Source organism: Anolis sagrei, chromosome 1 (genome assembly GCF_037176765.1).
Source record: "Anolis sagrei isolate rAnoSag1 chromosome 1, rAnoSag1.mat, whole genome shotgun sequence".
Lineage (NCBI taxonomy): Eukaryota > Metazoa > Chordata > Lepidosauria > Squamata > Dactyloidae > Anolis > Anolis sagrei.
Genome location: NC_090021.1, coordinates 109,080,428 through 109,107,937, shown reverse-complemented (window position 1 = coordinate 109,107,937; position 27,510 = coordinate 109,080,428). Strand labels below are relative to the sequence as shown.

At 36.8% G+C, this 27,510-nt stretch overlaps 1 protein-coding gene across 1 annotated transcript in view; it reads left to right on the top strand.

Annotated features, from left to right (window-relative positions):
- The window catches only part of TTK (TTK protein kinase), a 34,329-nt gene extending 7,711 nt beyond the window's left edge, over window positions 1-26,618 (top strand). The window contains exons 2-22 of the mRNA XM_060752961.2: window positions 673-810; window positions 1,729-1,954; window positions 2,477-2,583; window positions 4,294-4,437; window positions 7,715-7,808; window positions 7,895-7,976; window positions 8,323-8,417; window positions 10,101-10,188; window positions 11,423-11,546; window positions 12,286-12,464; window positions 13,678-13,847; window positions 14,572-14,698; window positions 15,635-15,727; window positions 17,867-18,024; window positions 18,135-18,286; window positions 19,918-20,042; window positions 20,855-20,929; window positions 22,716-22,892; window positions 25,064-25,154; window positions 25,296-25,393; window positions 25,955-26,618. Of these exons, the coding sequence (XP_060608944.2) occupies window positions 673-810; window positions 1,729-1,954; window positions 2,477-2,583; window positions 4,294-4,437; window positions 7,715-7,808; window positions 7,895-7,976; window positions 8,323-8,417; window positions 10,101-10,188; window positions 11,423-11,546; window positions 12,286-12,464; window positions 13,678-13,847; window positions 14,572-14,698; window positions 15,635-15,727; window positions 17,867-18,024; window positions 18,135-18,286; window positions 19,918-20,042; window positions 20,855-20,929; window positions 22,716-22,892; window positions 25,064-25,154; window positions 25,296-25,393; window positions 25,955-26,044 (2,633 nt within the window). The 3' untranslated portion in view covers window positions 26,045-26,618. The remainder of the gene's footprint in view (window positions 1-672; window positions 811-1,728; window positions 1,955-2,476; window positions 2,584-4,293; window positions 4,438-7,714; window positions 7,809-7,894; window positions 7,977-8,322; window positions 8,418-10,100; window positions 10,189-11,422; window positions 11,547-12,285; window positions 12,465-13,677; window positions 13,848-14,571; window positions 14,699-15,634; window positions 15,728-17,866; window positions 18,025-18,134; window positions 18,287-19,917; window positions 20,043-20,854; window positions 20,930-22,715; window positions 22,893-25,063; window positions 25,155-25,295; window positions 25,394-25,954) is intronic.
- Window positions 26,619-27,510: the final 892 nt, after the last annotated feature.

Here is a 27,510-nt window from a genome sequence, read left to right as displayed (position 1 = left end):
TGTTTTCCCACCTAAAAAGTTGTTTGATTTGTATACTGTTTGATTTATTTCCAGAGGTTCAGATTACAATGATTTGAGGGTGGACTGGGGAAAGACAAATGTAGTAACTCTTTACAGTGATTTTATACTGTTTCAACAGTTTGTGATTGTTGCAACCTCTGTTCTCATTTCCATATGTCATAAAAAGATTGATAACCTGTTGTTTTGCCAGCTGGCTGACATATGCATATATGAAGGTATATTGGGCTATACCTTCAGAAAAGTTGCTGAACTGGCTTTGTAGGAATGGACAGAGTATTGCATTTAATTTTTTTAAATTAAGTGCTTGTTTTTCCTTTAAAATAGTATTTTTGCATTTAATGTAAAACTTAATACTTTAAAGAAAATACCTATAGATTTCAGTTATTTCTTCTCACTCTTTGTGGTTTGGGGTAATAGCCACATTAAACCAGCAAAGCTCAGTTTTGATCTGAACTGCATAAAGAGTTGAAAGAATGGTATGAAGAAACTTCTTCTTTATCAGTCAGTAGTTGTAAATTAATGATATTTGTTTTAAAATTATTTTTATTGGATGCAGTATAATAAATGTTGTGTAACATATAATAAAAACAAATTTTAAACTAAAGACTAAAATAGCTATTTTATACTTAATTTTGACTCTTGTTTTTACAGACATGCAGGAAGAAGATATAAATGGAAAAGGTCTATTTGTCGCATCTATTATGAGTAGAGTTAGAGACTTAAAAAGCAAATACAAAAATGAGGACAATATTACAGATGAACTTAATAAGATATCAGCTGATACAACAGGTAAGTAGTAATTTTCCGCTAAGTTACTGATCAGCTAAATAGAATTGTTTTCACAAAAATTCATGTGCCCCTTTAAATGTTAAGTGATTTTCCACTCATGAATCTTTTTGGAGAGAAATATCTTAAATCAGCTAAAATTTCAATGGAAAAGTGTACTTTGTTTTTGTTTATTTCCTTAAATGAATAACGGAATTATATGCCATGTTATTTCTGATTATTTTGTATATTTTGCCATTTCTTTCATAGGAATTTTGTAGTTTTTGTATTGTGCCCTTTCCTCCCATTTAACAGTCAGAAATGGGTGACTTCTTTTGTCTTTTGGGTTCAATCTTTTATTCCCAGAACTAGCTCTGTAAACAGTTTTGGTTGGCCAGGCTGCGGTCTTATTGTGTCTTGTGACTTTTGTGTGACACCTTTCCTCCTTGCAATCCTTCCACTGGATACTACCTTAAACCAAAGACACCGCGAACTCACCCACTTCAGCAGCACTATTGTAGTATTCCTCAAATATTTGTGGAATAACAAGAATATTTTATTCAACAGAAGCTCAAAATCAATTAAAATTACTTTAGTCTTTGTACTTAGCTTACCCAAATCCAATGCAATTTTTTATCATGTCAGAAGTTACTTGAGATAACTGCAAGTCGCTTCTGGTGTGAGAGAATTGGTCTTCTGCAGAGAAGTTGCTCAGGGCACGTCCATATGTGTTTCCATCCTGTGGGAGGTTTCTTTCATGCCCCCGCATGGGAAGCTGGGGCTGACAGACAGGAGCGCAGCCAGTCACGTGGATTCGAACTGCCGACCTTCAGGTCAGCAGTTCTGCCGCTCCAAGGGTTTAACCCATTGCGCTACCGCAATGTGACACCGGCATTTTTATGTTGTGTTCTGTATATGAAAAAGTGTTTCTCTTTTTATTAGATAACTCTGGAACTGTTAATCAGATCATGATGACTGCAAATAACCCTGAAGACTGGATGAATTTTTTACTTAAATTAGAGAAAAAGGGCAGCCCTCAGACTGACATCGGCTTATTGAATAGATTAATTGGTCGTTACAGCCAAGCGATAGCATCATTATCTGCAGAAAAATATAGCCAGAATGAAAGTTATGCTCACATTCTGGTTAGGTTTGCAGAACTAAAGGCGTAAGTACCATAATTTTATAAACATTTTTCTTGCTTGTTCTGTTTTTGTTTTAATAGCTTGTTTCTTTTTAATAAAGGTAAAGGTTTCCCCTGGCATTAAGTCTAGTCAAGTCTGACTCTGGGGGGTGGTGCTCATCTCCATTTCTAAGCTGAAGAGCCGACGTTGTCTGTAGACACCTCTTAGGTCATGTAGCCAGCATGATTGCATGGAGTGCTGTTATCTTCCCACTGGAGTGGTACCTATTGATTTATTCACACTGGCATGTTTTCAAACTGCTAGGTTGGCAGAAGCTGGGCCTAATAGCAGGAGCTCACCCCGCTCCCCGGATTCAAACCACCAACTTTTCAGTCAGCAAGTTTAGCAGCTCAGTGGTTTAACCTGCTGCAACACCAGGGGACCCTTTCTTTTTAATAACAAGATAATTTATCTGCTTTTTAATAATATACCACATTGTAATATACAACCTCTACTATGCTCTTTATTTCTTTTTGAACTGTGTATATATCAATGCTTCTTTTCAGTATGGAAGAACCAGAAGAGGCACGTGATCAGTTCCATCTTGCTAGATTGAACAGCAAGAAATTTGCTTTTGTCCACATAGCTTTTGCACAGTTTGAACTCTCCCAAGGTATGTGGTAATATACGTCCTCGCCAATTATTTTTTCCAGCTTCATTATAAAACTGACCAGACATTTTAACTTGCAAAAGTGGTTCGATACATTTTAGAACACATTTTAGATTCACATTTTAGAAGTCTGGATCTCCAAGAACAGGAGTGAGCAACAATGTTCCTAAATAATTTTGTGACCTAGCAAGTGCAAGAGATTGGGGAATATTATTACCTCCAAAAGTGGGGTGGGGGTGGGGAAGAATGATCCAGTCTCAAACAGCTCTGTTTCTGTTTGTTGTTTTGTACTGCTGAGCCATTTAGGCCCAACTCTCCCTTTTTTACTCTCCAAAGGTAAGGCAGTTTAAAACTATAACATGGAGGTTTCTAGAGCTCCACTCTTCACTTCTCCCTCCTTCCTCTGGGGAAAGGCAGTTTATAAAACCTGGAATTGAATCATTTGGGGAAAGGAGGAAGGAAGGAAAATCTGAATTCCTGAGACCTCAATTTCAGGTTTTTAAAAACTGTGTTGCTATCAGGGAAGGGAGGGAGAATCAATCCAGATTGTTCTGCAGCTATTATTATTTATTTATTTTATTTACTGTATATATATATACCACCTTTCTCACCCTGGGGGAAATCAAGGTGGTTTACAACATTTATGTCAGGAAAACAAAAATACAATTTTGGCACCCAAAATTGGAGTGTGACTATTGTGCGGTGGTGGCTCTTACGCAACGAAGTACAGGTATGTTCAAAATTTGACATAAATCGTTATATTTATAATACATAGCTATGCCCGGTCTTTAGTCATAGAATGTTTCTAGATTTTCACAGTAAAAAAATCAACTGGTTTCTTCTCAGTTTTCTTCTGGAGGATCAATTGAAGAAAAACAGACTTGAATTGCTAGCTTTTTTATGTATGCACTCAGAAGTTTCCCCTTTTTGTTGGGTGGGTGGGGGTAACAGAATGTTAAATGGACCTTTTATAGACATGTCCAGATCTCATTGGGTCCAGCTTATATTGCATTAAGAAAGCAAATATGTTATTTCTTTTCTGTTCAATGCCTTACTGTCCTTCCCTCTACCTGCATTTTCAGATAACTTTCTAGCTCCCCACAGAATTAGAGAACACAAGTAAGCTTTAAGATTGTGATCAGAAGAATAATTAGAAGATTAACTAAAGCCAATTTTGAAATGATACGAGTAATCTTTTATTTTGACAAGTATTGTTTGAGATGGGAGATTTTCTCCACATGTGTATTAAAAGTAGTGAAACAGACTTCCCTATGAATGACCACTCATAAATATGTGTTATAGATTTGTATTCTTTGTTTCAAAGTATCCAGTACTGCGTTGCTCAAAATATACATATTCTAAATTACTAGAGGCTATATGCTTTATCACATGAAAATCCTTTAATGAGTTGCCAATTTAAATCCAGAGAAGTGTATTCATTGTTTTCGTAATTTGTAAATGGAGAAATAACCCATCTGATAAATCTACAACCATCTGAGTATGTTTGTGCAATGTTTATACACACTACTAGATTTTGCTCTTGGAATAAATTATGCAGTTTGCTTAATTCTAGGTGTTCTGGTTTACTAGGTTTGTTTGAGCAACCCTAAACATTCAGCATGATTTTTCATGTTCAAAAAGTAATTTCTGTTTAGAAGAAGAAAGTATGAACATAATCTGGAAGCAGTACTAATAATTGTCTTTCTTCACTAGGAAATGTAAAAAAGGCTAAACAGCTGCTTGAAAAAGCAGTGGAATCTAGAGCAGTTCCAGTAGAGATGTTGGAAACTGCTCTAAGAAACTTAAGCTTACGAAAAAAGCTCCTACTTTCTATGGAAGAAAAGGAGAATTTGACAGGTGAGTCATATAGTAAAGGAGATTTAGTGATTTTGCTAAACTGTAAATTGGGGAACTATAGTACCCTCATTCTGCATTTAAAGTTCAACTTTAGTGTGCAGAACTTCAATAAAGTATCTCCTATAATTTGAAAAAATATGTTGACCATCATTGTTTAAAAAGTAAGTTCATAATTTTAATTGCTTCATAGATGAGCAATTTAATTGGCCCAATCTTTCCCTTTATTGTGTACTGAGGATGTGGACGGCTGCCAGTCTGTTACCAGGCACAGTTCAAAATGCTGGTTATGACCTTTAAAACCCTAGACCCATGATGGTGAACCTATGACACGCATGTCAGCACTGATACACATGGCTATTTTTGATGACACGCGGCCACATACAGAGAAGTACACCTTATAAGAGCCAATCTAATTCCAGCCTTAAATTTTTAAAAGGCTCTACAAATTTAACATCTGCATGTTTGAGCATTGTTCACTCCATAACTCAGCATGGAATATACATTTTTCTTATTTAAACTATAAATATTGCAAAATTACGCTAATTTTTTTCTTGAAGTTGGCACCACACCCAAGTTATGGTCAGGTTTTTGGCAAATTTTGACACACCAAGCTCAAAATCACTGCCCTAGCCAGTTCAGGTCTGGGCTGTTTGGCCTCCCTTGTACAAACCTGCCCGGGCCCCAAGATCTTCAGGAGAGGTTCTTCTCTTGGCCTCACTTCCATCTGAAGAATGGTTGGTGTGAACAAGAGAGAGGGCCTTCCTGGTGGCTGTCTGTTGATTCTGGAACTTCCTGCCCAGGAAAGCTAGAATGGCTCCCTCTCTGCTGCCATTCATGCGGCAGGTTAAAATCTTGGTATTCAGGCAGGCTTTCAAAGAAGGTCTTTAAGATTGTCAGGGGCTGCTGTGCTTTTATATGCTTTTATGGTATTAACTTGAATTGTTTTAATATTAATGATGCTTAATACTGTTTTAATATTTGTATATTTGCATATCTTAAGTATATTGTAATTTTTTTAGTTCGAGAGAAATAATGGCATATAAATAAACATAATAATAGTAATAATTCAAAGCTTTGTTACTTAAGCATATTGTCAAATATGTATAAAGAAAGCTGAAATAGTAGAACTTCAGCTAAAATGTTTACCAGTGACTAGTAGAGATAATACATTTTCCAAGAGTTCACCAATATAGTATCAAGAAGAAAGCCTCCTTCTAAAATCAAAATCTATATGAGAAAAACAAAAAACAATAACATACTCCTGCACAAAAGTAATTCAAGGAGACAATAAGAATATAAGTGTTTAGGTCAACTTTTTAACTTACCAGAAGCCTGAGATCTGCTAGTGAGGCTATTAGAATATTTGATGATAAGGGATTTTTTTAAAAAAAAATTATACTGTATTTATTTATACCCTGCTTTCTCTCCCCAAAGGGGACTCAAAATGGCTTGGCATAAAAGCATTAGTATGCAGTTTAAAATATACAAATATACAACCATTAAAACAGAATTAAACACAAACAGCACTAAAACAATAGTTAAAATCCATTAAAATACTCAACAAGGATAAATTGAGTATCCAAAATACTCAATTTATTAATGTATGTATTTTATGGCATCGAATTGTGCCGATTGTGTATGCTGCCCTGAGTCGCCTTCAGGCTGATATGGGCGGGATAGAAATAATGTAAGTAAGTAAATAAATAAATAAGGATTAAAAAGATTGCAGAGAAGATGAACGAATTCCGCACAACTGCCTTCACTGCAGAAGATAATAGATTCTACTGCTAATATTTTCAGGAAGGGAGTCTAAGGAATAAAAGCATGTTGATGTTGATACATTGAAAGCCTAGATGGTGTGCATCTTGATGAACACAAATGTGAAACATTTTCTAACAATAATGTGAACCAGTCGCTGAGATGATGAGTGCATTTCTCTCAGTTGTTAGTCCTTGTCTAGCCTCACAGACATAAAGATGGAGGAGTGGATTTTCTGTGGACATTTGGCCAATTTTTGTGGGTTTTGCATTCACAGTTTTGACTTTATACAGACTGGTACTGCACTACCTGTGTCCAGACTTTGGGATTGCTTGTGAACCCTGTCCTTGACATGGGAGAGGGATCACAACCCACACGCACGCACAAACACACACCTCCCAATGACAGGGAAACCCAGAATATGTTTTCAAAGGAATCCCACCTGTGGGAAGTGAGCAAGAGCAAGTAATTCCCCCCCAATGTTTCTGCTCCCCTATAACAGGGAACCCCAGAGAACTCTCCCAAAGACGAATAGAGGGAAGCAAATAATTACATTCCTCAAGCCAGTCACATCCTTGGGTCAGTAAGTCATCACCCTCCTGTTATCTCCCTAGGATGGGAAGTCCAGAGGATGTTTCCATGCCAGTCCCTTCCTTGACAAAAGAACAACAGAAGATGGAGGGCGATGGCTCAATCCTGTTTCTAATCTCTTGTGAATGGGGCTTCTTTAGGACCGTTCTTTGGGTTCCCCATCCTTGGAAGTTAGCACCATGGAGGAGGGGTGGTGACAGTACAGTATTTGTAGTTTTTTCACACTTGTGAGGGGTCTGTACTCCTAACCCTGTGAATGTGGAGTGTCAGTTGTCATTATAATATAATAAAACTTTATTTATATTCTGCACCTATCTCCCCAAAGGGCCTTAGGGAAATATGCTGCTGTATGTTGCCATTTTTTAGTTGTGTCGTTTTAGTCTGACACCAGTTAAGAATGTTTCTGGCTGCTGACAGAGAAATGCACCTCCAGACTGCCCACTTCAGTTCCACTTCAGTTTCAATCATTTTGTTCAGCTCGAATCTCATCCCTCCCTGGAGGGTGAGCCAATAAGTGCCTGAGGCCTCGGCCATCTACTCAAGTTGGATCCAGGCATCGTGGAGGCGGGTTACCTGCAACCTGAAATCCTTAAATTGTTGTAATTATATTACAGCCTATGTGTGTGTATGCCTTCAAGTCATCAGCATCTCTCTTTGAGCAACTATCAGCATCTCTCTTTGAGCATCTCTCTTTGAGCAACTTTGCCTTGGGGTCATTCCCTATTGATAGAGAACCTAGGCTCTCTAACAGACCTAGAAAGAACTGCTGAGATAGCCAGGAAGCTGAATTCTTGCTCTTTAGCACATCAAACATTTTTTGTGACATTTCCGTATATATTTTATTCTGCTATTAAAATAATCCATTTGTAGTATACCTTTTATTTCTAATGTAATATTTTTCTTCTCCTAATAAATTATGTCTTTTCAGTCCCAAGCTCTCACAATATAGTTGGAAATGTTCTGAATAGAAAAAACGATGGTGATTCTGAGATTTCTACCAATATTTCCAGCTTTTGTCGTGGGTAAGTAATTTGAAACATGGCATACAATTTTTATTCTAGTTTCAGTTGCCTCAGTGCAAATGAAATGTCAAACTTTTCCTCTTCAGGCAGAAAAATGATTCCCCGCAAGAAGCTGTATTGGACCTGAGTGGACGCAACCCTCTGAAACAATTAAATAAAACAAATCCGGTAAATGCTGTATTTGTTTATTTCTGTTATGTATATGGAGTAGTATCCAACAATGAGTCCACTGGAGATCGTACAAGAAAGACACCCAAATACTGAGAAAATAATGAGCAGAACTAGCACAATACATAGCCAAATGAGTTGTAGTAAATTGTGCAGTGCCTTGAAGAGGACTTGTACTGCATCTTGTGAAAAGACTAGAATAAATCAGATCAGCCTTTTGGATGTAATAATTGCTGTATGTGGCACAAACATTATACTCTTCACTAAGGAAATTTCACCCTACGATATCACTTACCACATTTTACATTGTAGTATCTGATGACTTCTGTTATGTTTTCATGTTTAGGTGTGCACCTTTGGAAGAGTTCCTATCAAATTAGTAAGTGAGAGTGATGATACAGATGACTCTGTGAAGAAGGAGATGCCACATCTTACAAAAAGGTATGCCTAAATTGAGCTTACTAAATAGCAGGAGTGGGTACATTTTGTCCTCTCAAATGCCACGGTTACTTTTGGGAAAGCTGTCAGAGGCTGTGGACAGGACATGGACCAATAATTTGTTGTCTGTATTACGGCTTTTTAAACTGTGGGACCCAACCCCAAATGAGGTATCTTTATCTCAATATTGGGGTCACAAAAATTGGCAAGAGTATAAGGTTTCTGAATGCGGCCCATGCAGTGTTTATAGTGGACTCTGCAGAATATTTCAGCTGTACTTCACAAAAAAAGAAAACTATTGAGTTTAGTAAGCCATGTAAATGCCAGTTTCTTATAATTAATGTTTGATTTTTTACGTATTTTATATTCCTATATGCCTGTGCTTATGTACAAATTTCACAGGTGGGAAGGAGTCGTGATTAGAAAAGATGGTCTTTTTTATGAAGGAGGCAAAATGTCCTAAGTGTGAGTTGCTCCTCCAGCTCCCTATAGAAATAGAGCCCACTAAGGGGAGCAGCCCTTCTCTATATTTACTTGTGTATTTTCATTTTTCGGTCCCAGTCATGATTTCTGTGGGGCATTTCCTCTACTTCCCTCTTCCTTAAAAACACACACTTTTAAATATTCTTATTTTCTTCTATCTGGTAGTCAAGGGTTTGTTTGGTTTTTTTTTCATTTGCCGCTCCTTTGCCTCTGCACTCCTTCCTCCTTTCTTCTGTTATTGGGGCTTTAGCTGTCTTCATAGCCAGTGTACCATTAGCTGGATTCTGCAGGGCAATGTCTTAGAAATCTCTTGTCTTCCTAAGATACTGCAAATGGGACTCAGCTAAGGATGCTTTTGGCAAGTACATTTTCCAACAAGTAGTGGATCAGTCCTTCGGAACAAGCTGTAATCTGCTCACACAACTAGAAGCATTATGGCACATTCCACATTTAGGATGTACCACCTTCCTTTTTACATTTAAGGTGATTCATTCCTATGCAGAGAGGGTGAACATTCTCCTTCCCTGTTTGCCAGGCTAGAACTTTGTGCAGGCTGTCAACATGGATGTCATGGGAAAGGGGCCAGGGTAGCTATCCCGCTAACCATTTCCTAGCTCTGTAATCTGTTTTTTTCCCCTATCTGTCTTTATTCTGTCTCTGTCTTTTCATCATGACATCGTTTCTCTAATAACTACATACTCACAAAAAAGGATATTAAATGCTCAATAAGAGATTGAAAGTATAAGGTTAGTGATTGTCCTTGGAGATGCTTACTTTTTTTTCTTCTGCACTGGAATATTGTGCTGTCGCATGACTGGCTTTTTGAGGAAGGTTTCTTTTCCTAGTGTGCTTTCTCAAAGGATTGCACAGTCATGCCTGTTGCAAACTGGAGGACCAACCCACATTTAGGGTATTTGGCCCCTTCTTTGCAGGAAAGAACCATCTCACAGGTAAGACAATTTGATTTTTTCATTGGAAACTTCCACTAAATTTCCTTGTTTATTCCTAGTAGAGGCTTTTATTTTGTCGTAAGCTGTTATAATATCATGCTGACTCAGCTTCAATAATATTGTGCCAATATAAAATAGTTCACTTAAAAAAAGGCTATGTAGTTGTATTTTGTTTGTTTTCTATTTTAGTCTCTACCTTACTTTTACATTTTGGACATTGTTTTCACCATTTATCAATGTTTTGATAAATCAGGCAAATATCTGCTCCCAGTCTGAATAATTTGTCACTACATGAAGCAAAATCAAAGAGAAGTGATTCATATCTGCCACAGAACTCAAAGGTAATTGAAATGGTTTGATAGTAGTTGTCACAAAAATTGTAGGAGCAGACAAAAGGAGTTACATGTGAATGTTTAGTGATACAAGGAAATGTAGGTAAGGTTTATATTTTAAAAGTTATTGTATCTTAATATTCCTGCATTTTATAAAATTCATATCTGTGTGCCACACTGATGGTCAATCTATTTTTTAAAGAGCACAGGCATATATCCCCGCCTCTCTTAAGGCAGCAGGGTTTATTTGTGTTATATGAAACTTTCCCTTTCGGAAGTTTATTTTTCTCAACTTAATAATACATTCAGTCGCCGAGTTACAAACACTTGATTTACATCCAACTCCTAGTTACAAACGGGTGAGACAACAGGAAGTGAGGGGAAATCTACCCCAGGAACAGAAATTCAGAAGATTTCACTTTCTGTCATTCTGATAATTGAATTTTGAAAAAAATGGCTTGTGGAAACAAGGATTGGTGATAAAGCTTTGGCTGAGCCCCCTTTTTCTGATGATAACTCATTCAGGGGTGAATTTCACTTCCGAAAGGTAGATTTCCCTCATTTTCTGTTGTGATTTCTTACCTAAGGTGGCAATATCAGGGACACTTGTCTTTCAGTTCTGAAGCTACAGTCACGCCTGTTCAAGATGTAAACAGATTTGCAATTTGTATAAGATTTATTGGTCTAAGATAAAATCAAGACACTAGTGGTATTTCAATCAGCAATGTGGAATCATTAACAAGATTATTTCTAAGGAAGTTGCAATCTTAAAGACAAAATTATTTTAGCCAATAAACACATACAGAGGCCCCTTCCAGACAGCTGAATAAAATCCCACATTTTCTTTTTTGAACTGGAATGTATGGCAGTGTGGACTCAGATAATCCTGTTCAAAGCAGATATTGTGGAATTTTTTGCCTTGATATTCTAGATTATATGGCTCTGTGGAAGAGCTCAGAGCCTTCCAGTTCTAGTCCTAACTCAATCACTACATTTGTTGGTTAAATTAGTTTCCATGTGTGGAAAGCAGGTATAATAATAACCTATGTAAAAGTTTGTTGCAGAAATAGCTGTTGTTTGTCTTGAGCCTTTTACAGTAAAGCAAACTGAAAAAGTGTATGCGTTGTACATAAAATAGTCATCTAAATTTGTCTGTGCTAATAACAAGCTATGTTCATATCTGCCTGGGATTTTTTTTTTACCTGTTGTGTCCCCGCCCCCCCCCCCCCTTATTTGTATTTAGTGTTTACCAAGCAGAAAGCTTGCAGAACTGCACATGTCTGATGATGACAGCTTGGAAGCAGCTACCAATTCTTCTCTAACATTAAAAAATAAATATGATTCCAACAATGCCATTCAAAGACAAGGTTTGTTTTTATTTATGTAGAACTTATAGATGTGCGTACTAATGACCTTTTAAGCTGATATTTTAAAATTATTTTCTCAAGTGGAATGTGGAAATATTACCTTGCAGGTAAGCCAGGTAAAGTAACTGCTAGGAACTGGGGAATACATTGGGATCTATGGAATATATGTTATGTTTTTGATCTTTCATCCCTCCTCGTTTTTTGGTTAAATTTTTGCTGGTTTTTTTTTCTTTGCAGCTCTTTATTTGTTCTAGTCCCAAATGGGATCTTCCCCAACCTCTTGGCCAGTTTATTTGGGAAAAATTGGTCTGGGCTCAAAAAGGTGGAAGGGGCTGGACATGTCACTCATAATAATAAACTTTACAGATACACATACAGTTCCATATATCTGAAGTAAATAGGAAAACATGGGAATCCTACAAAATACAGGCTTAAATGTCATTTTGAGTCTCAGAGTCTCATTTAATTGATTATTATGGCTTTACAGCTATGGAGGTCATTGATGGAGGTCATCAATGCAATTTCTTGTTATGTTCTTCAGAGCTTCATTTGCAAGAAATCACTTTGTCAGATCCATCTCTCTTCCTGTAAAGGTAGTTTTTAAGACAGTTATTAGTCCGGCCACCATGAATCTTACAGATTCCTTGCCTCATCCACCTTTTTCCACTGACTTTCTTTCTGTGATACCCTACCAGGACATATACCATTTCCATGTTGATAACTAGAAAAATTGTTTCAGAAATTGAAGAACAGCAGGATGAGCCAAACATCATCAAATCGAACTGTCTAGAAAGGCAACTGCACAATTCTGTTTCCAAGAGAAATGACCAGAGGGAAAATGAACAGTCTAGATTACACTGTCTTGCAACAGGAAATAAATGGTTTCGTCTTGAAGCTTTGAATAAAAGAAACTCGGAGGTGATTTTTATTTTTTTAACTGAAGCAGATTTCTAGTATTTTTTATTACACTGTTGGCATTACTAGTAATAGTGAAGTATAAAAAGTACATCTGACCACCTGACTTTTCAGGTTGATATGGCTACTGTATATATCTTAGAACTGTTCGTTTTGTTAATGAGCTGGATAAAAGGATCACACACTTCCTTGTTGCAGAAGCTCAAGTGGCAACAAGTTTGTTACTGGACACAATTCAAAGAGCTGGTTAGGGCTTATAAAGCTCTATATAGCTCAAGACCTGGCTGCTTGACCAATCATGTCTTCCTATATGACCCAGTCCAGGCTCAGATCCTCAGAAGACCTCTTCTCAGTTGCACCACCATCACAAGCCTGAGGTAGTGTTTTTCCAGTGGCTGCCTCTGGACTCAGGAATTCCTCACCTTGATGTCCTGATGGCTGAATAAAACCGTTTTATTTAGCTGTCTTTTTTTAAATTTTGAAAGAACATGCTAGGTGGTACTATATTGTTTTAGTTGAACTGTTTTTTTACTGTGGTTTAATTTCTTTTTGTATTGTAATTGAATTGTTTTAATTGTAACTATTTTAATAGCTTCCTTTTGTGTGATTTTAATTGTCTTATTTTTTAAGTTTTGAGATTATTTATGTTTTGGGTTTCAATTCTGGTAAAAAAAAGCAAGGTAATGATGATGATGATGATGATGATGATGATGATGATGATGATGATGGGTGTACTGAGATGGATTGGATTCAATCCAGACCTCCTTTTACTACACAGAAAATAGTTGATATATCGCTTTCAGAACAGCATTTAACTGAAACTTGGCATTGACAGCATATGAAAACCTAGCAAGGTATCTGTTGGCTTGTAGTTAGACCAGTATTCCCTGCTGTAAGAGAATAGAACTGAGGGAACTGCATATTGGGAAAACAATTATTTTGACGCTTGGATCAAAAAAGAATACAAAAAGAAATAATTTTGGGGTTTGTGTTTAAGTTTTACATTTCCTGTTATTACTTAGTAATATGCATAATGACTTCACAAAATTGCTAAAGGAGAGCATACATTTGAATAGATACACAGTAAACATCAGAAGTGTGCAATTTAATACATCTGTCATCAATTTCTATTTTGATTTTCATTACAAGGAAGTATGAATGATTTTATGTGTTTAATTGCAGCCAGCTGATAAATCCCCTCTCCTCCATTTTGTAGGAAAATCACTCAAGTTTAGAACACCAACCATTTCCAGTTTGTAAAAGATTGTCACTAAAAGAGTCAATTTCGCAACGATGTTCACCACCAGAAACTTCTTCAGAAAGAAAGAGCCAAGCATATGTTGCCACAACACCTAGCAACAAAAAGCTTCACGATTATTTTGGCTGGTAAATTGTGTGTGTGTGTAGTGTGTCCTTTTGAAAAATTCTGGTTTGACATGTAGACTTTTTTTGAAAATGTTTTTTTCTTAGAGTTTAACATGCAGATATGTGTGTAATAGAAAAAGAGATTGTGTATTTTGATCATTGTGTGAATTGTGCTCTGCCTTTTAAAAATAGGCTGATGGTGGATATCTCAGAGTGTTAACCTTCACATTAAAATATTCATTAAAATTTGAAACCTCCAGTAAAAAGGCCCAGTTTTTAACAAAAGACATTCTAGAAACAGTTGTCCTTAAAACTCCTGGTTTGATAAAGTTAAGATTCTGTAAAGTGAGAATTCATATGTTGTTTCTTTTAGTACCTTTATCACAGTGGGAACTACTTCTGCTTGCACAAATAAAACCACTAGAATTTTACTGATTATCTCTAGGAATTTACACCACCCCTCTGCATGGAAAGTCACTTCTGGAACTCTTCTGTTTTTCTGAACACAATGATCTCAACTAGAAACAGATGTGATTCACCGGACTGGGGTTAGGAAAGCCAAGTCAGTGCCAATTGGGTGCTCCAATTTGTGTTAGCAGCTACTTCGGTGCACATCCACCGTTGTATGCAACTGCATAAAATAGTACACATTGTTTGAGCAGTCTATTAAAATACTAAAAAAATTAAAATAGGCTCACTTTTACTAACTGTATGCAAAGGTTGTAACAACTGATCTTTCTGACAGTTTCAGTACTCCATCCGTAAGAAATGATTTCCCTTTTGCGGGAAGTTCAGGCACCCCATACAACCAGTTTTCGTATTTGCAGACCCATACTCCAAAACCTCCTTTTTCAGTGCACACTCCGTTACAGGTAATAGTCTTCTAATTTTTTTTAAAGTGTGTGATCAGATAATGAAAAGGAATTGATTCATAAAATAGCTCATTATTTTTAAAAAGTAAGTGGTTATAAATTGACTGTCAATTAAACTTTATGCTGATTTCAGAACTGATTTTAACTTTACATTGAAAATGGTGTAACAGAAACAAAAATGATAGTAGTGCTAGACTTGAATCAACAACTGTAAAACACTTTGGACTAGTAAAAGGAAACATAACATATATTGCCATAGATTAAATGAACAGCAATCTGTTAGTAAGTCAGATATCTTGAGCATGGGTGGTGATATGAGGCTTTTGTTATACACAGTGGGAACTGTGTCTTCTGTTTGATATTAGCTACATCTGTAGTTTGTGTTTGTCATGTGCATGGCTCCCTAGGATCCCTTCATAGAAGTGTTAGTTAGTTCGATCCATCAGAAACTTTTGTGCATTTCCCTGTACCCTCTTCCAGATGCTAGGAGCAGCCTTTCTCCTTGTATGATTGGATCTATTTTATTGCTGTACTTCAAATGTATACTGGGATTTCTCTGTTACTAGCTTTCTTGTATTTTAGAGATGCACAATATTTCTTCCTATTCTACTTATAATTGTGTTCAGTAATCTAAAAGTTTGTTTCTTAACATGAAACATATTGGGTTTTTTCTATCAGGTATTATTATACAAGATCATCAAATATCTTAATAATAAACATAATAATAATCATATAACAATAATAATAAACAAGATAATCAAAGATCTTAATAATAATAATAATACTTTATTTTTATCCCACCCTACCTCTCCACCCTGTCCTCACTTTTTTGTTTTACTTAGTGCTGTATAAATAGGTAGAATTTCAGAAATAGCTGAATGAAGCATTGAGCTAGTTTCAAGAAAGCACTCACATATAAATATATATTTCATTCAGATTCCAGCTTCTGTACCATCAAATGAATGCATTGCTGTTAAAGGAAAATGGTACTCTGTGCTAAAACAAATTGGAACAGGAGGCTCAAGTAAGGTAAAGTTTCAAATGTCTGTGTCTTTCTGATGTTGTCTGGGACAAGATGTGAAAATAAGAAGATTAGTCATCAATATCAGTAATATTAATGTAAGACAGTGAGGTGAATAAATTGATGCTCAATTTAATCAGGGCAAGATTGGTAATAGATCACAGGTCCAGTTTGAAAATGCTGGTTCTGGATAATTGGTTCATAGTGATTACCTATAAAGCTTATCTTCGAGACTGCATCTCCTTCTACGAACCGGTGTGGACATTCAGTTATACTTTTCCTTACTGGCTTGTTTGATCTCAGAACATGAACACTGACTATTGACACTTGGATTGTGGATTTGGGCTTTGACTCAAGAACTCTCTGTGTATGACCTCTGGACTTGATAGTGACTATCTGTGTTTGAGTGTGAATGAGGGACATCACGAGAACACACCTGTACTGAGACCCAAAGCGGATGTCTCAAGAATCTCTGAGTGATAAATGCGTTTGGTCTTTCGCCAGAGCTAACTGCAACAAGCTGTGTTTAGTAATGTTCTTTCTTAATCTAATGTTGAAATCTGAATGTAGGGATCCACATGTAAAGAAAGAAAAACCTGTTCTTCACTAGTTTTTAGATTCTGTTCTTTTCTTTTTATGAACACCTTATTACAGAATGATTCATTCTTAAAACTCACTGTACAACCTGTGCATGTTTATTCAGAAGTAATTCCTGCTGCATTTAATGGTCTTGTGTAGAATTAAAACCCAAGGAGGTTTATTTGTAGTGCTGTGTACCATATTTTCCAAAATTACTCTATATTTTAAATAAATTATATTTTAAATAAATTATTATTTGTCTGTTTAAAAGAATTTAAAAGAGAAAATTCGGTAAGGGAATTTATCATCAAGACTATCCAGAATTATAAGTTTTTGGGGACATTGAAATCAAAGGCAAATAAAACTCCTGATGTGAAGGATATATGTTTGTGATGCCTAAAATCGACTTTCATCAAAGAGGCAATAAGCATCATAAAAAGTATGTTTTGTATTATCTTCTTCCAAAAGGACTGAACTTGATGTATGATATTTGTTCACATGAAAAGGAATTCCCAATGAGTTTGGCCTAGAGGTTTATTTTGAAGTGTTATCTATTGTAAACAGATCGGTTAAAAATACTTCTTTGCAGCTGAATAACTCTGTGGAAGTTAAAAAGTTTTAAGTTAAAGTTGTAATATTCTTCCCTTTCCCCTCCTATCACCTTCCAGCAAATGTATCTGAAAGATCTGTTGATAGCACCAACAATAAATTACCATTCTCATAGAGTGTTGTTCATTGGCTATAATTCTTGAGACACATTCTCAAAATATATTGATGACCTTCCTAAGCCAACGAAAAATGCACAAGATTCAGCCATAATTACAATCATACACTTAATGCCATAACTATTGGAAACAGATACAAGTAATCCAATCCAAAGTATCTGTATATTGTAAAGTTCTAAACAATTCCAAACAAGCCATGTTGCTGTTAGAACAGGAACTATTGTGGAGTCCCCGGTGGTGCAGTGGATTAAAGCCTTATGCCAGCAGGACTGCTGATGGTTCAAATATGGGGAGTGGGGTGCGCTCCCATCTGTCAGCTCCAGCTTCCCATGTGGGGACATGAGAGAAGCCTCCCACAGGATGGGAAAACATCTGGATGTCCCCTGGATAATGTCCTTTCAGGCGGCCAATTCTCTCACACCAGAAGTGACTTGCAGTTTCTCAAGTAGCTAGCTCCTGACACGAAAAAAAGAACTATTGTCAGTAAATTCTGGAGAGCCCATGACCTTCAAAATGGTACTGCCTTTCACTGAGTATCATGTTTGTCAGTTTGTTTCAGAAGGGTAAAAGTTGTATCTTGTCTAAGAAGGGTAAAAGTTGTATCTTTAAAGTATCCAGAAGGCCATGGGTTCCCAGTTCTCTACGGAGTTGTCATTTAAGTTCAAGTAACACAGAGCACGCACATGTATGTGGAGTGTATTTTTTATGATAGAAAGACATCTATATCTTTGATGTTTATCTTCATTTTGCACTGTAAAATCCATGAAATATTTTGTGTAAATATCGGAAATGTATTTAAAAACAAAGAAATACAGAGTCTTTTATTCTATCCCCTTACCCCAGGTATTCCAAGTACTTGATGAAAAAAAGCAGCTTTATGCCATCAAATATGTGAATCTGGAAGAGGCTGATCAACAAACAATAGAAAGCTATAAAAATGAGATTGCGCATTTAAATAAACTCCAGCAGCATAGTGATAAGATCATTCGGCTTTATGACTAGTGAGTAAATCTTTACACTAATACTTCTGATCACCATTTTGAATGAAATGAAATGTAAATTAGTTTTCTGACTATACATTCTATGATTCATTTTCCTAACAATCTTATAGTGAAATTGGAGCAAAAAGTATCTATATGGTGTTGGAATGTGGAAATATTGATCTGAACAGCTGGCTTAAAAAGAAGAAGGCAATGAATCCATGGGAGCGGAAAAGCTATTGGAAAAATATGTTAGAAGCTGTCCATACAATCCACCAACATGGTATCTTTTAAAACTGTTTTTACTGATTTGTTCTGCTTGAAAGATATCTAATATTCCCTCTCTTCAGCCTGGCTACTCACAAGAATTAGGAAAGATATTAGCTATTGCATAGGCAGACAACAGTACATTAGCAGAATGTTAAAAGCATAACATGGCAATGGTAGACTGATTCTAGTACTGCAGTGCACCAGTCTACATGCTTTTCTTTCTCATCATCTTCACAGTTTAGTTGTTTTTTATTCTTTCAGTCACTTCTGACTCTTCCTGATCTCATGGACCAGGCGACACTGGAACTCCGTGTCGGCCATGTCCACCCCTATCTCCTTCAAGGTGAAGCCAGTCCCTTCAAGGATACCATCCATATTGCCCTTGGTCAGCCCCTCTTCCTTTTTCCTTCCATTTTTCCCAGCATCATGATCTTCTCCAAGCTTTTCTTTTTTTTCATTATGTGGCCAAAGTACTTCATCTTTGTTTCTAATAGCCTTCCCTTCAGTGAGCAGTCGGGTTTTATTTCCTGGAGTATGGACTGGTTTAATCTTCTTGCGGTCCAAGGCACTCTTAGAATTTTCCTCCCATCACCACCGTTCAAAAGCACCTATCTTCCAGCCTTCGCTCAGCCTTCCCTAAGGTCCAGCCCTCGCATCCATAGGTTACTATGGGGAATACCATTGCTTTAACTATGCGGACCTTCATTGCCACTGTGATGGCTCTACTCTTTACTGTTTTATCAAGATTGCTCATTGCTCTCCTCCCATCTTCACAGTAACATAATAACATTTATCAACAGTTTCATGGAATATTTCAATCACTGAGTGAGTCTCTTTTCCAGAAAACTTAAAGACTCCAAAAACTAAAACTTTGCTGCCACTTTCACCTTTGTGAAAAGGAAGCTAGTCACACATCCTGTGACCACTGAGTTTTCCACGTGGAGCTATCACACCACTATTGTCAGAAATGTGTCAGGGGAAAGGAAAGCAGGGAGGAATCTGCTTGATTTAAACAAAGCCCCTGTAAAAAACAGACATTGGGGAAAAGAAAAGTCCAAACTCTTCTGAACAGGGACACAGACAGCAAAAGAAATACCACAAGGGTGTTAACCCTTCCCCATGATATCTATCTATCTGTCTGTCTGTCTGTCTGTCTGTCTGTCTGTCTATGTCTGGAGTTACATTTTAAAAGTGTACCTGTTCCGACTCACATATAATTTCTACTTAAGAACAAACCTATCTTCTTCGTAACTTGGAAACTGCCTCTATATAAGATTATGGTCATATATGATCCTACAAATTTTGAGTGAAAAAAGGGGGTCAGGAGATGCTAGACAAGAATATAGTAACTCAAACCTGGAAAAATTTTCCAGTTTGATTTTGAAGTTGCTGAAAAACAAAAATTCAAAAGGAAACTAATATCCTTCCTCTAAGTGAAAAATGAACTTCTTAGACAAGAGTGAATAAATATATATATCTGCAAATTGCAGGTGTCATATCACGGCTGTAGAAAATCCTGAGATTCATACCAACAAAGATTTGGATTTTCCCCTATTATTTTGTGTTGGTACGAGAGTAAAATAAAAAAAATTGTTACTAGCAATTAAATTGTTTGATTTGGACTGATCACATTTTAATTTACAGGTATTGTTCATAGTGATCTCAAGCCAGCAAATTTCCTGCTAGTGGATGGAATGCTAAAATTAATAGACTTTGGCATTGCCAACCAAATGCAGCCAGACGTGACTAGTATTGTTAAAGATTCACAGGTGAGTCCATGGCAGAATCTTTTATGTTAAGCAGAATTAGTAAAATATTGCAGTCGCTTGAAGTGAATTGGTATCAGCATTTTCATAATGCAAGAAGGGGAAGGGGGAGACCTCCTTTGAGAATATCAAGAGGAGCCTAGAGAATTTTGCCTGTTTGAGACAATTTATTTGCATTTGAGACACTTCGTTTGCATTGAGCAGATCACTCAGGTCCTTTAGTCATCCAGCACGAGGATATACAGTAATCAACTAGTTGAAACTACAGGTGGGGCACCTGGCCAAAGCTCAGCATAAATAAACAAGAGAGGATTCTTTCTAAGTTCCTGATGAGAGTACCCTGCGTCTTTCATTAGACTTTGTAAAATTGACAAGTTTGTGTCCAGAGATGCTTTCTTTGACAGTTGTGTTCTTCAGCAGATAGTATCTTTGTAGTGGAATGTTACCTGAGGTGTTGACTGCTTGTATAGGTCGGTATAAGGATTACTTCCCCACACTTCAGGAAAATGGTACATTGATACATACTCCTTTTCTGCAGCAATGGGGAAGGAACCTTTCCTGACTTTTGCTGGTGGTGTTAGCATTGTTTTGTGCCATCATTGGCATTTGTTGCATTTGGCTGAGTCGTGTTATCATTCACTGGGAGGAAGGCTGAGTTTTCTGTGTTAGGATGATGAATTTTAATTGACTGTTTTTTGAAGCCTTGCTTGAAAGATGCACGTGAATTACCTCACCACACTACAAAAGAGGAACAATCATGGTGCATATCAATTTTTTTGTTTAAATGTATTTAATCTTATGTTTAATACTTTCAGGTTGGGACTCTAAATTATATGCCACCAGAGGCAATCAATGCTTCTTGTGGAGAAAATAGCCAGCCAAGATCAAAGGTAAATGTTCTCCCTGTTGAAAAAAAAAAGTGATCTGAATTTTACTGAGTAATTGTGCCAAACCAGGGGTAGAATTGGTTGGATTTATTGGTGGAAATAAAGCAGTCAGAATGGCTAGGGTGGACTAGGGTGAAAGAGGGATAGTAAGGTGAGGTGAGGGAGGAGAAGTAGCATCAAATATTGAAGCTGGGAGTGCCATATAGAACAAAGAGGTTCAATAAAATGGGTTGCACAACTCTAAAGATGTATGTAAAGGGACTACCCCTCAGTCTTTCATACGACAGGTTTTATCTCCCCCCCCCCTCCATTTAATGCAAATTGTTGGGTTTTTCTGGTAAATGCTAAAATAGCGTCACATACATATACTGTCAACAGAACAGAAACTCGTCAAACGCAAGCTTAACATTATTCTTACTTTGATTAAGCTATTCTACCTGTGATCTGTGTTAAGTGATACTTGAAGAAGAATGTCCTATTGAATTGAGTTAGCCAATAGTCGATGCAAAATATAATGTTGATCATTTGTGTCACTTTCCAATATTCAAATCTCTGTATAAACATTTTGTAATTGCTTTTTAAAGCAACCTTGTAAAGCTAGTCAGCATTATCATCCCCATACTGTGGATGGAGAACTGAACCAATTCAAATACTGCATTTTGGAATTTTGGAAAGCCAGTTGAGACAAAGATGTATGGTTTCTTTCTCTGGATAAACAGGGCATAGAAATAATGCATTAACAATCATATAATATGCTAATTCATGAGGAGGGGAGCTGAATAACAAAGGACAAGCTTCTCATGTCTTTTCTAATTTAACAGGGCTCACACTTACCATATATACTCAAGTATAAGCCCCCAGTGGCACAGTGGGTTAAAGCACTGAGCTGCTGAACTTGCTGACCGAAAGGTTGTTGGACTTAATGCCAGGGGAAACCTTTACCTTTACTATAAGCTGACCCAAATATATGCACATTAGTTCTGCTAAATGTAAGGTCTAGTCAGACCATTTTAGAAGTCTGAATCTTTGAAATACAGTAGTCTTTTCCTGACAGATTTTTAGCATAAGAATTACTAAACCACCATTGAGAGTCAGCATGGCACCCCAGAAAGAGTTTCACTTTAATGTACTTCCTAATGTAGTTGCTCAAGGCTCTTTGTGATTAGTATCCTGTAGCTCTTGGAAAAAGTCCCAATTGGCCTCTTGCAACTCATTTACTTGATGTTTTGAAACTTTAATGCATATTAATTATGGCCATGTTTAAAGGCTTGTGATTCAGAAATACTAAGAACAGAAATACTGCTGGAGTGGGTTTTGGCTAACACAACTAAATGACTAGACTACCAGAATTTCACAATCCTAAATGCACGCACTCTGGTATAACTGGTTTGTGGTTCATTCTCTGCAAGATATTGTGAAGGAACTTTTTACTAACATCCTCTCATTTACTTTGCGAGGCCTTTTTAGTACATGAGGTTCCTAAACAGTTAAACATATTCATTGTTACAAATGATTTGCCTTCAAAGCAATAATCTGATGAAATGTCATTTTCATTCTCATATGGTTACGTATTCTTCAGTGTGTCCCAACTTGGGGCACGTTACTTGTTCTCATAGATAATATCTGTAGCAACAGCACTGTCACAAAATGTTTCATTGATCAGGGTGCTTTCTTTATTGCTTACTGATAATTTATTTTGTGCCACACCAGATGGATCACACTGATAACAGCAAGAACTTTAGAATTAAAGTGTTGATTGAGTAGAGAAACCTTTGACTTGTTTTTTCAGATCAGTCCAAAAAGTGATGTCTGGTCTTTAGGCTGTATTTTATATTCTATGACCTATGGAAGAACTCCATTTCAACACATAACAAATCAAATCACAAAACTTCACGCCATAGTTGATCCTAATTTTGAAATAAGTTTTCCTGATATTCCAGAAAAAGATCTCCAGGACGTTTTGAAGGTAACTTTTTAATCCCTTTCTGATAATATCATTTATTTTGCTGAAATACATGTTACATTACTTATGAAATCATTTTTTAAAAACTTTTAAACAATTTTGGGTAAGAAAATGCCGTGAGTGGAAGGAAGTTTATGGATATTGATCTTTCCACCCTTCCATCATGTAGACTGAACTACATGTTAATGTGAGTTTCTGTGGGTATCAATCCACTTCCTCATACATTGCTTGGGGAAGTAGATTGAGATCCATAAATGCTCATGCCAAAATATAAACCAGTTAGTCTTCAAGGGAATGCTTGATTTCTTCATTTCATCCTCAGTTTTTTTCTTTCTTTTGTCAAATAGTCTAGCATGACTAATTCTTTCAAGGATGGACCTACCACCTATTCCCAATCTCCTTCCTTTTTTGCATTTAAAGGAAATTCCAAGGAAAGGGGAGGGAGGAATAAAGCTTCCCTGAGACAGGTCATAGTCCAACCAGCCAAGAAATTACAATTTTATCCCCTTGCTATTGCAAGTGCCAAGGGGGTCCAAACCTTAGCTCTTGATACGATTTGTAAATCAATAGATGCAGTGGCTACAGGAACTGTGTTCTGAGGATCTGGCTGAACCCAGCAGTTTGTTGAGAGCTCACATTGCAGATCACTTAGATGGAATCCCTATGACCTGTTCTTTATATTAAAATTGAACTATTTCAATGCAAGTAACTTCAAAAATGCAGTCCCAATATTGACCAATAAATAGACAGAGGATTCTCTATGATGTAGTTGTTCAGGATTTACTACTGAGTTCTGAACTACTAAAAAAGATCCAAGACAGATTACAGTCTAACTGATTTAATTGCACTTTCACTTTCAATCATCTCACCAAATGTTTACAGGGCTCCATTAAAAAATGGCACATTATCAAAAATATACCAGTTATCTAGAAGAGTCCCAGATTTCATTTAACCCCCCCCCCCCGGATATTTTGGTAAACAGCAATTTCAGGGAACAAAAACAAACATTTTGATATATAGTGGTGGCTCTCAACCTGTGAGTCCCCAGATGTTTTGGCCTTCAATTCCCAGAAATCCTGACAGCTGGTAAACTGGCTGGGATTTCTGGGGGGTTTAGCCAAAACACCTCGGGACCCACAGGTTGAGAACCACTGGTATATAGGGATTAGAACAGTGGTTCCCAACCTTTTTTTGACCTTTTTTTGTTGACTCTCCAACAAAAGGCTTACAAATCAGTTTTTTGATCAACTTTAGATTCAGTTTGGTTACTTGGGGTGCTGATTCAGAAAAATTGCATTGAATAGACCACATTAGCTCTGGTTTCTGATTCAGAACATATGCCATTCAGTAGTTGCCATTTGCTCACCCACAGAAAACCATATTTAATAATCTAGAGCCGATGTGGTAGTAGTAATCTTTCTTGGGTAGTCAGCCTCTCCCCTCCTGACATTCACATTGCCTCAGCCATATAAGAGGGTTTTGCGAGACCAGTCACTCTCAATGCTGCGTTGTTTCGAGGCAACTGTGGTAATGATGAGGCCGTGGACCATATTTTTGTTCTTGCGGACCACTGGTGGTCCACGGACCACAGGTTGGGAACCACTGGATTAGAATGATATATCTCATAATACACTTTGGAAGGATAGGTATATATAATTATATAAGTAAGTGTTTTTTAATTTTTAATTTATATATTTACGTTTCACATAGCCCCTGAAGACTGTCATTGATATATATATATAGGCCGAAACATGTTGAGTTTTGTCCAAAATGAAAATAACCATGCACTGAGCTGTTGGGAGACATGTTTCCCTTTATTCTTGTGCCTATGCTGACAACATTTTTTCTCAGTTCAAATCATGATTACATTCGTTCTTGCGTGACTGCAGCATACGTGAGGTCTATTTAATAAAACGAGGTGCAATAATCCAAACCGAGCCAATTTGCCTGAAATAATGGCAATTGTAATTCACTTAATGTGCCAACTGGGTGCTGTTGGGTGGAAGTTTAACTGAATCCATTCCATTTTGAAAATGCTGATGAAGGATTTTTGTTGTTGTTGTTGTGTGGCATAACTATAATTCCATGTAAAATGTTAAATTAAATTACCTGTAGTTATAATGTAAGCTTTTGTTTTCAGATTTATTGCAAATTACTTTCCTTTTCCTCCTCAGCGTTGTTTGGTAAGAAATCCTAAACAAAGAATATCAGTTGCTGAATTGCTGGTTCATCCTTATGTACATATCCAAAATAATTCACAAACAGGTAACTTTATATTGCATCTTATTACTACATTTCATTTATTTTATATCCTTGCTTTTTCTCCATTCATAGTCTTGATTTTCACAGTTTAGCAGAAAACAACACTGTCCTTCCTAAAAATAATCAGATTGTAAACTCTTTTAGGACATTCAAGTACAAAAGGAACCACAGAAGAAATGAAACGCATCCTTGGTCATCTTATTGGCTTGAACTCTCCTAATTCCATTTCTAGGGCTGCTAGAGTAAGTAACATTTCAAACAGTAGCATTGCTTCTCATCACTGGATGTTTGGGAATACTTAGTGCTTCCAGGCAGTTTTAAAAGGGATGCACACATGAGACTGCTTTATGGTTTCAGTCCTAATCCAGAGGGGAAATAACCACTTTTAATAGTTATACATATTGTTGAGTCAACAATATCTGGATATGAACAATAAGCATAAACCCAAACCTCTCTTTATTGTAGGAACTTCTGGTTTGCTCAAAGGAACTAAGTTAAATGAAAAAGTGCTTAATTACAGAGATTTCTTGTCACGCTTTGGGCACATCTAATTTTTGAGTCTTAGTAAAATTGAGTTTAATCTTTACTATTGAAGGGGGCAACTGCAACGGGTAAAAATCAATGAAAATAATTGGTGTTAAGGAATAATGAGGCATAATGAATATGAAGAAATTTAGATAAATATTTGTATCTGAGCCTTATTTTATCTGCAGATGAAATCAGATGTATTAAGTAAAGGTCCCATGCAAAAATAAAGGCTTGAAAGTGATTTGAAAGATATTTATATACTTTTTCTATTTCAGACTTTATACGAGCAGTGCAGCAATGGCGAAGGCTTAGATGTGTCTGCTTTTGCGAGTTCTGATCATCAGAAAACACGGAGTGCCAAGTGATATGTGAACTTCATTTTCAGAATCCATTAATATCAAATGCTATTCTAGGCAAAGGTTGCCTTTTAAAATAAAGATCATTTCACCATTTATTTTGGCATTAATTCTATCGCAGTCACATCGGCATCTAGGCTGGTTTCGTACCATAATCTTTGCACATAAAAACTGTACTTCCTAAGTTCTTAAAAGATGGAAATGTTGAAGATCTTTCATTTCAATCTACAAATGGTGAAAAATCATTTTGACTTTGTTTTCTAACCCAGATCTGGTTTGGAGCCATGTTTATATTTAAGACAGAATGGATTCTTTTCCTTTTCCATTGGGTATTGTCAGCATATTATTTTTCAGATACTGCTGGTGGGGTCCACTTTGTAAGATAGCAACGTAATTTAGCCACTTTTCACTCGTTTTTTACTCAATACCTACTGCCATGGGAGATGTGACTTATAAATGGAACTGGGCATGCTTATAAACAAGCAAACAAACAAAAAAGAATTCTGTGAATAAAATAAAGTGGTTTACCATGTGTTAACTTTCTCAGTGTTTTTCAAATAAATTAAGAGCAATATTCTTCACATTAAGTGGCTCGTTTATTTGGAAAGGTTTCTTGCAATTCCTATTGAACTTCCTTTTTTTTTAAAAAAAAAAACTCTTTGCAAAACTATAAATGCAGAGAGCTCCAAGTCGCATGTGGAAATCTAAATCTCATTTGGGAATATGACACCAGGGCACTATTAGCAACCCAGCCCTTAATCAGATTCACAACCCATCCCTCCAAAGTGTATTATGACCTCGGAAATCCTCTGCGATGACTGAGCAGAGACCCACTCCCTTCCCAAGGGATGGGCGTAGGGAACAGCTGAGACACACCTTCGGCTTTGAAGCAAGGGATAGGAAGAACCAGGAGAGGAGGGGTTGTGAAACTGGATAAGGATTTGGTTTGCAAGAGAGAGATTAAAGATTGACAAGACCAGTCTAGTCTATTGCATCTCTTCTAAGTGAGCCTAATGAAACGCCTACTTTGCCTTGCCTTGCCCCGGCACTGCCCCTTAACTGAGGGCATTCGTTTGCCATGTCTGCCACCTCTTGTTCATATTTCCCATCAGGATACATTCTTTGTTCCCATGTCTCTCTTGTGGCATTCTGTTACCTGCATGTTATCTTGTGTCACCTTCCTGACAAATGAATATAATGGAATAGCATCACACTGCCAAGTAGCTGGCTTTTTTTCTAGAAGGAGGAGGAATAATTCTGTGGTTTGAATGTGGACTGGAAGAATCCTGTTTGGTCATGAAAGGGTACTTGATGACCTTGAACAAGTGACATTTTCAGTCTCAGAGGAAAGTAAGGACAACCCCCCTCGACAAGTCTGGCCAAGAAAATCCTGTGTTAGTGTCACCATAAGTCAGAAATTACTTTAAAGCACAACAATAACAACTAATGTGAGGCAGGTTTAATTGTGATCCACA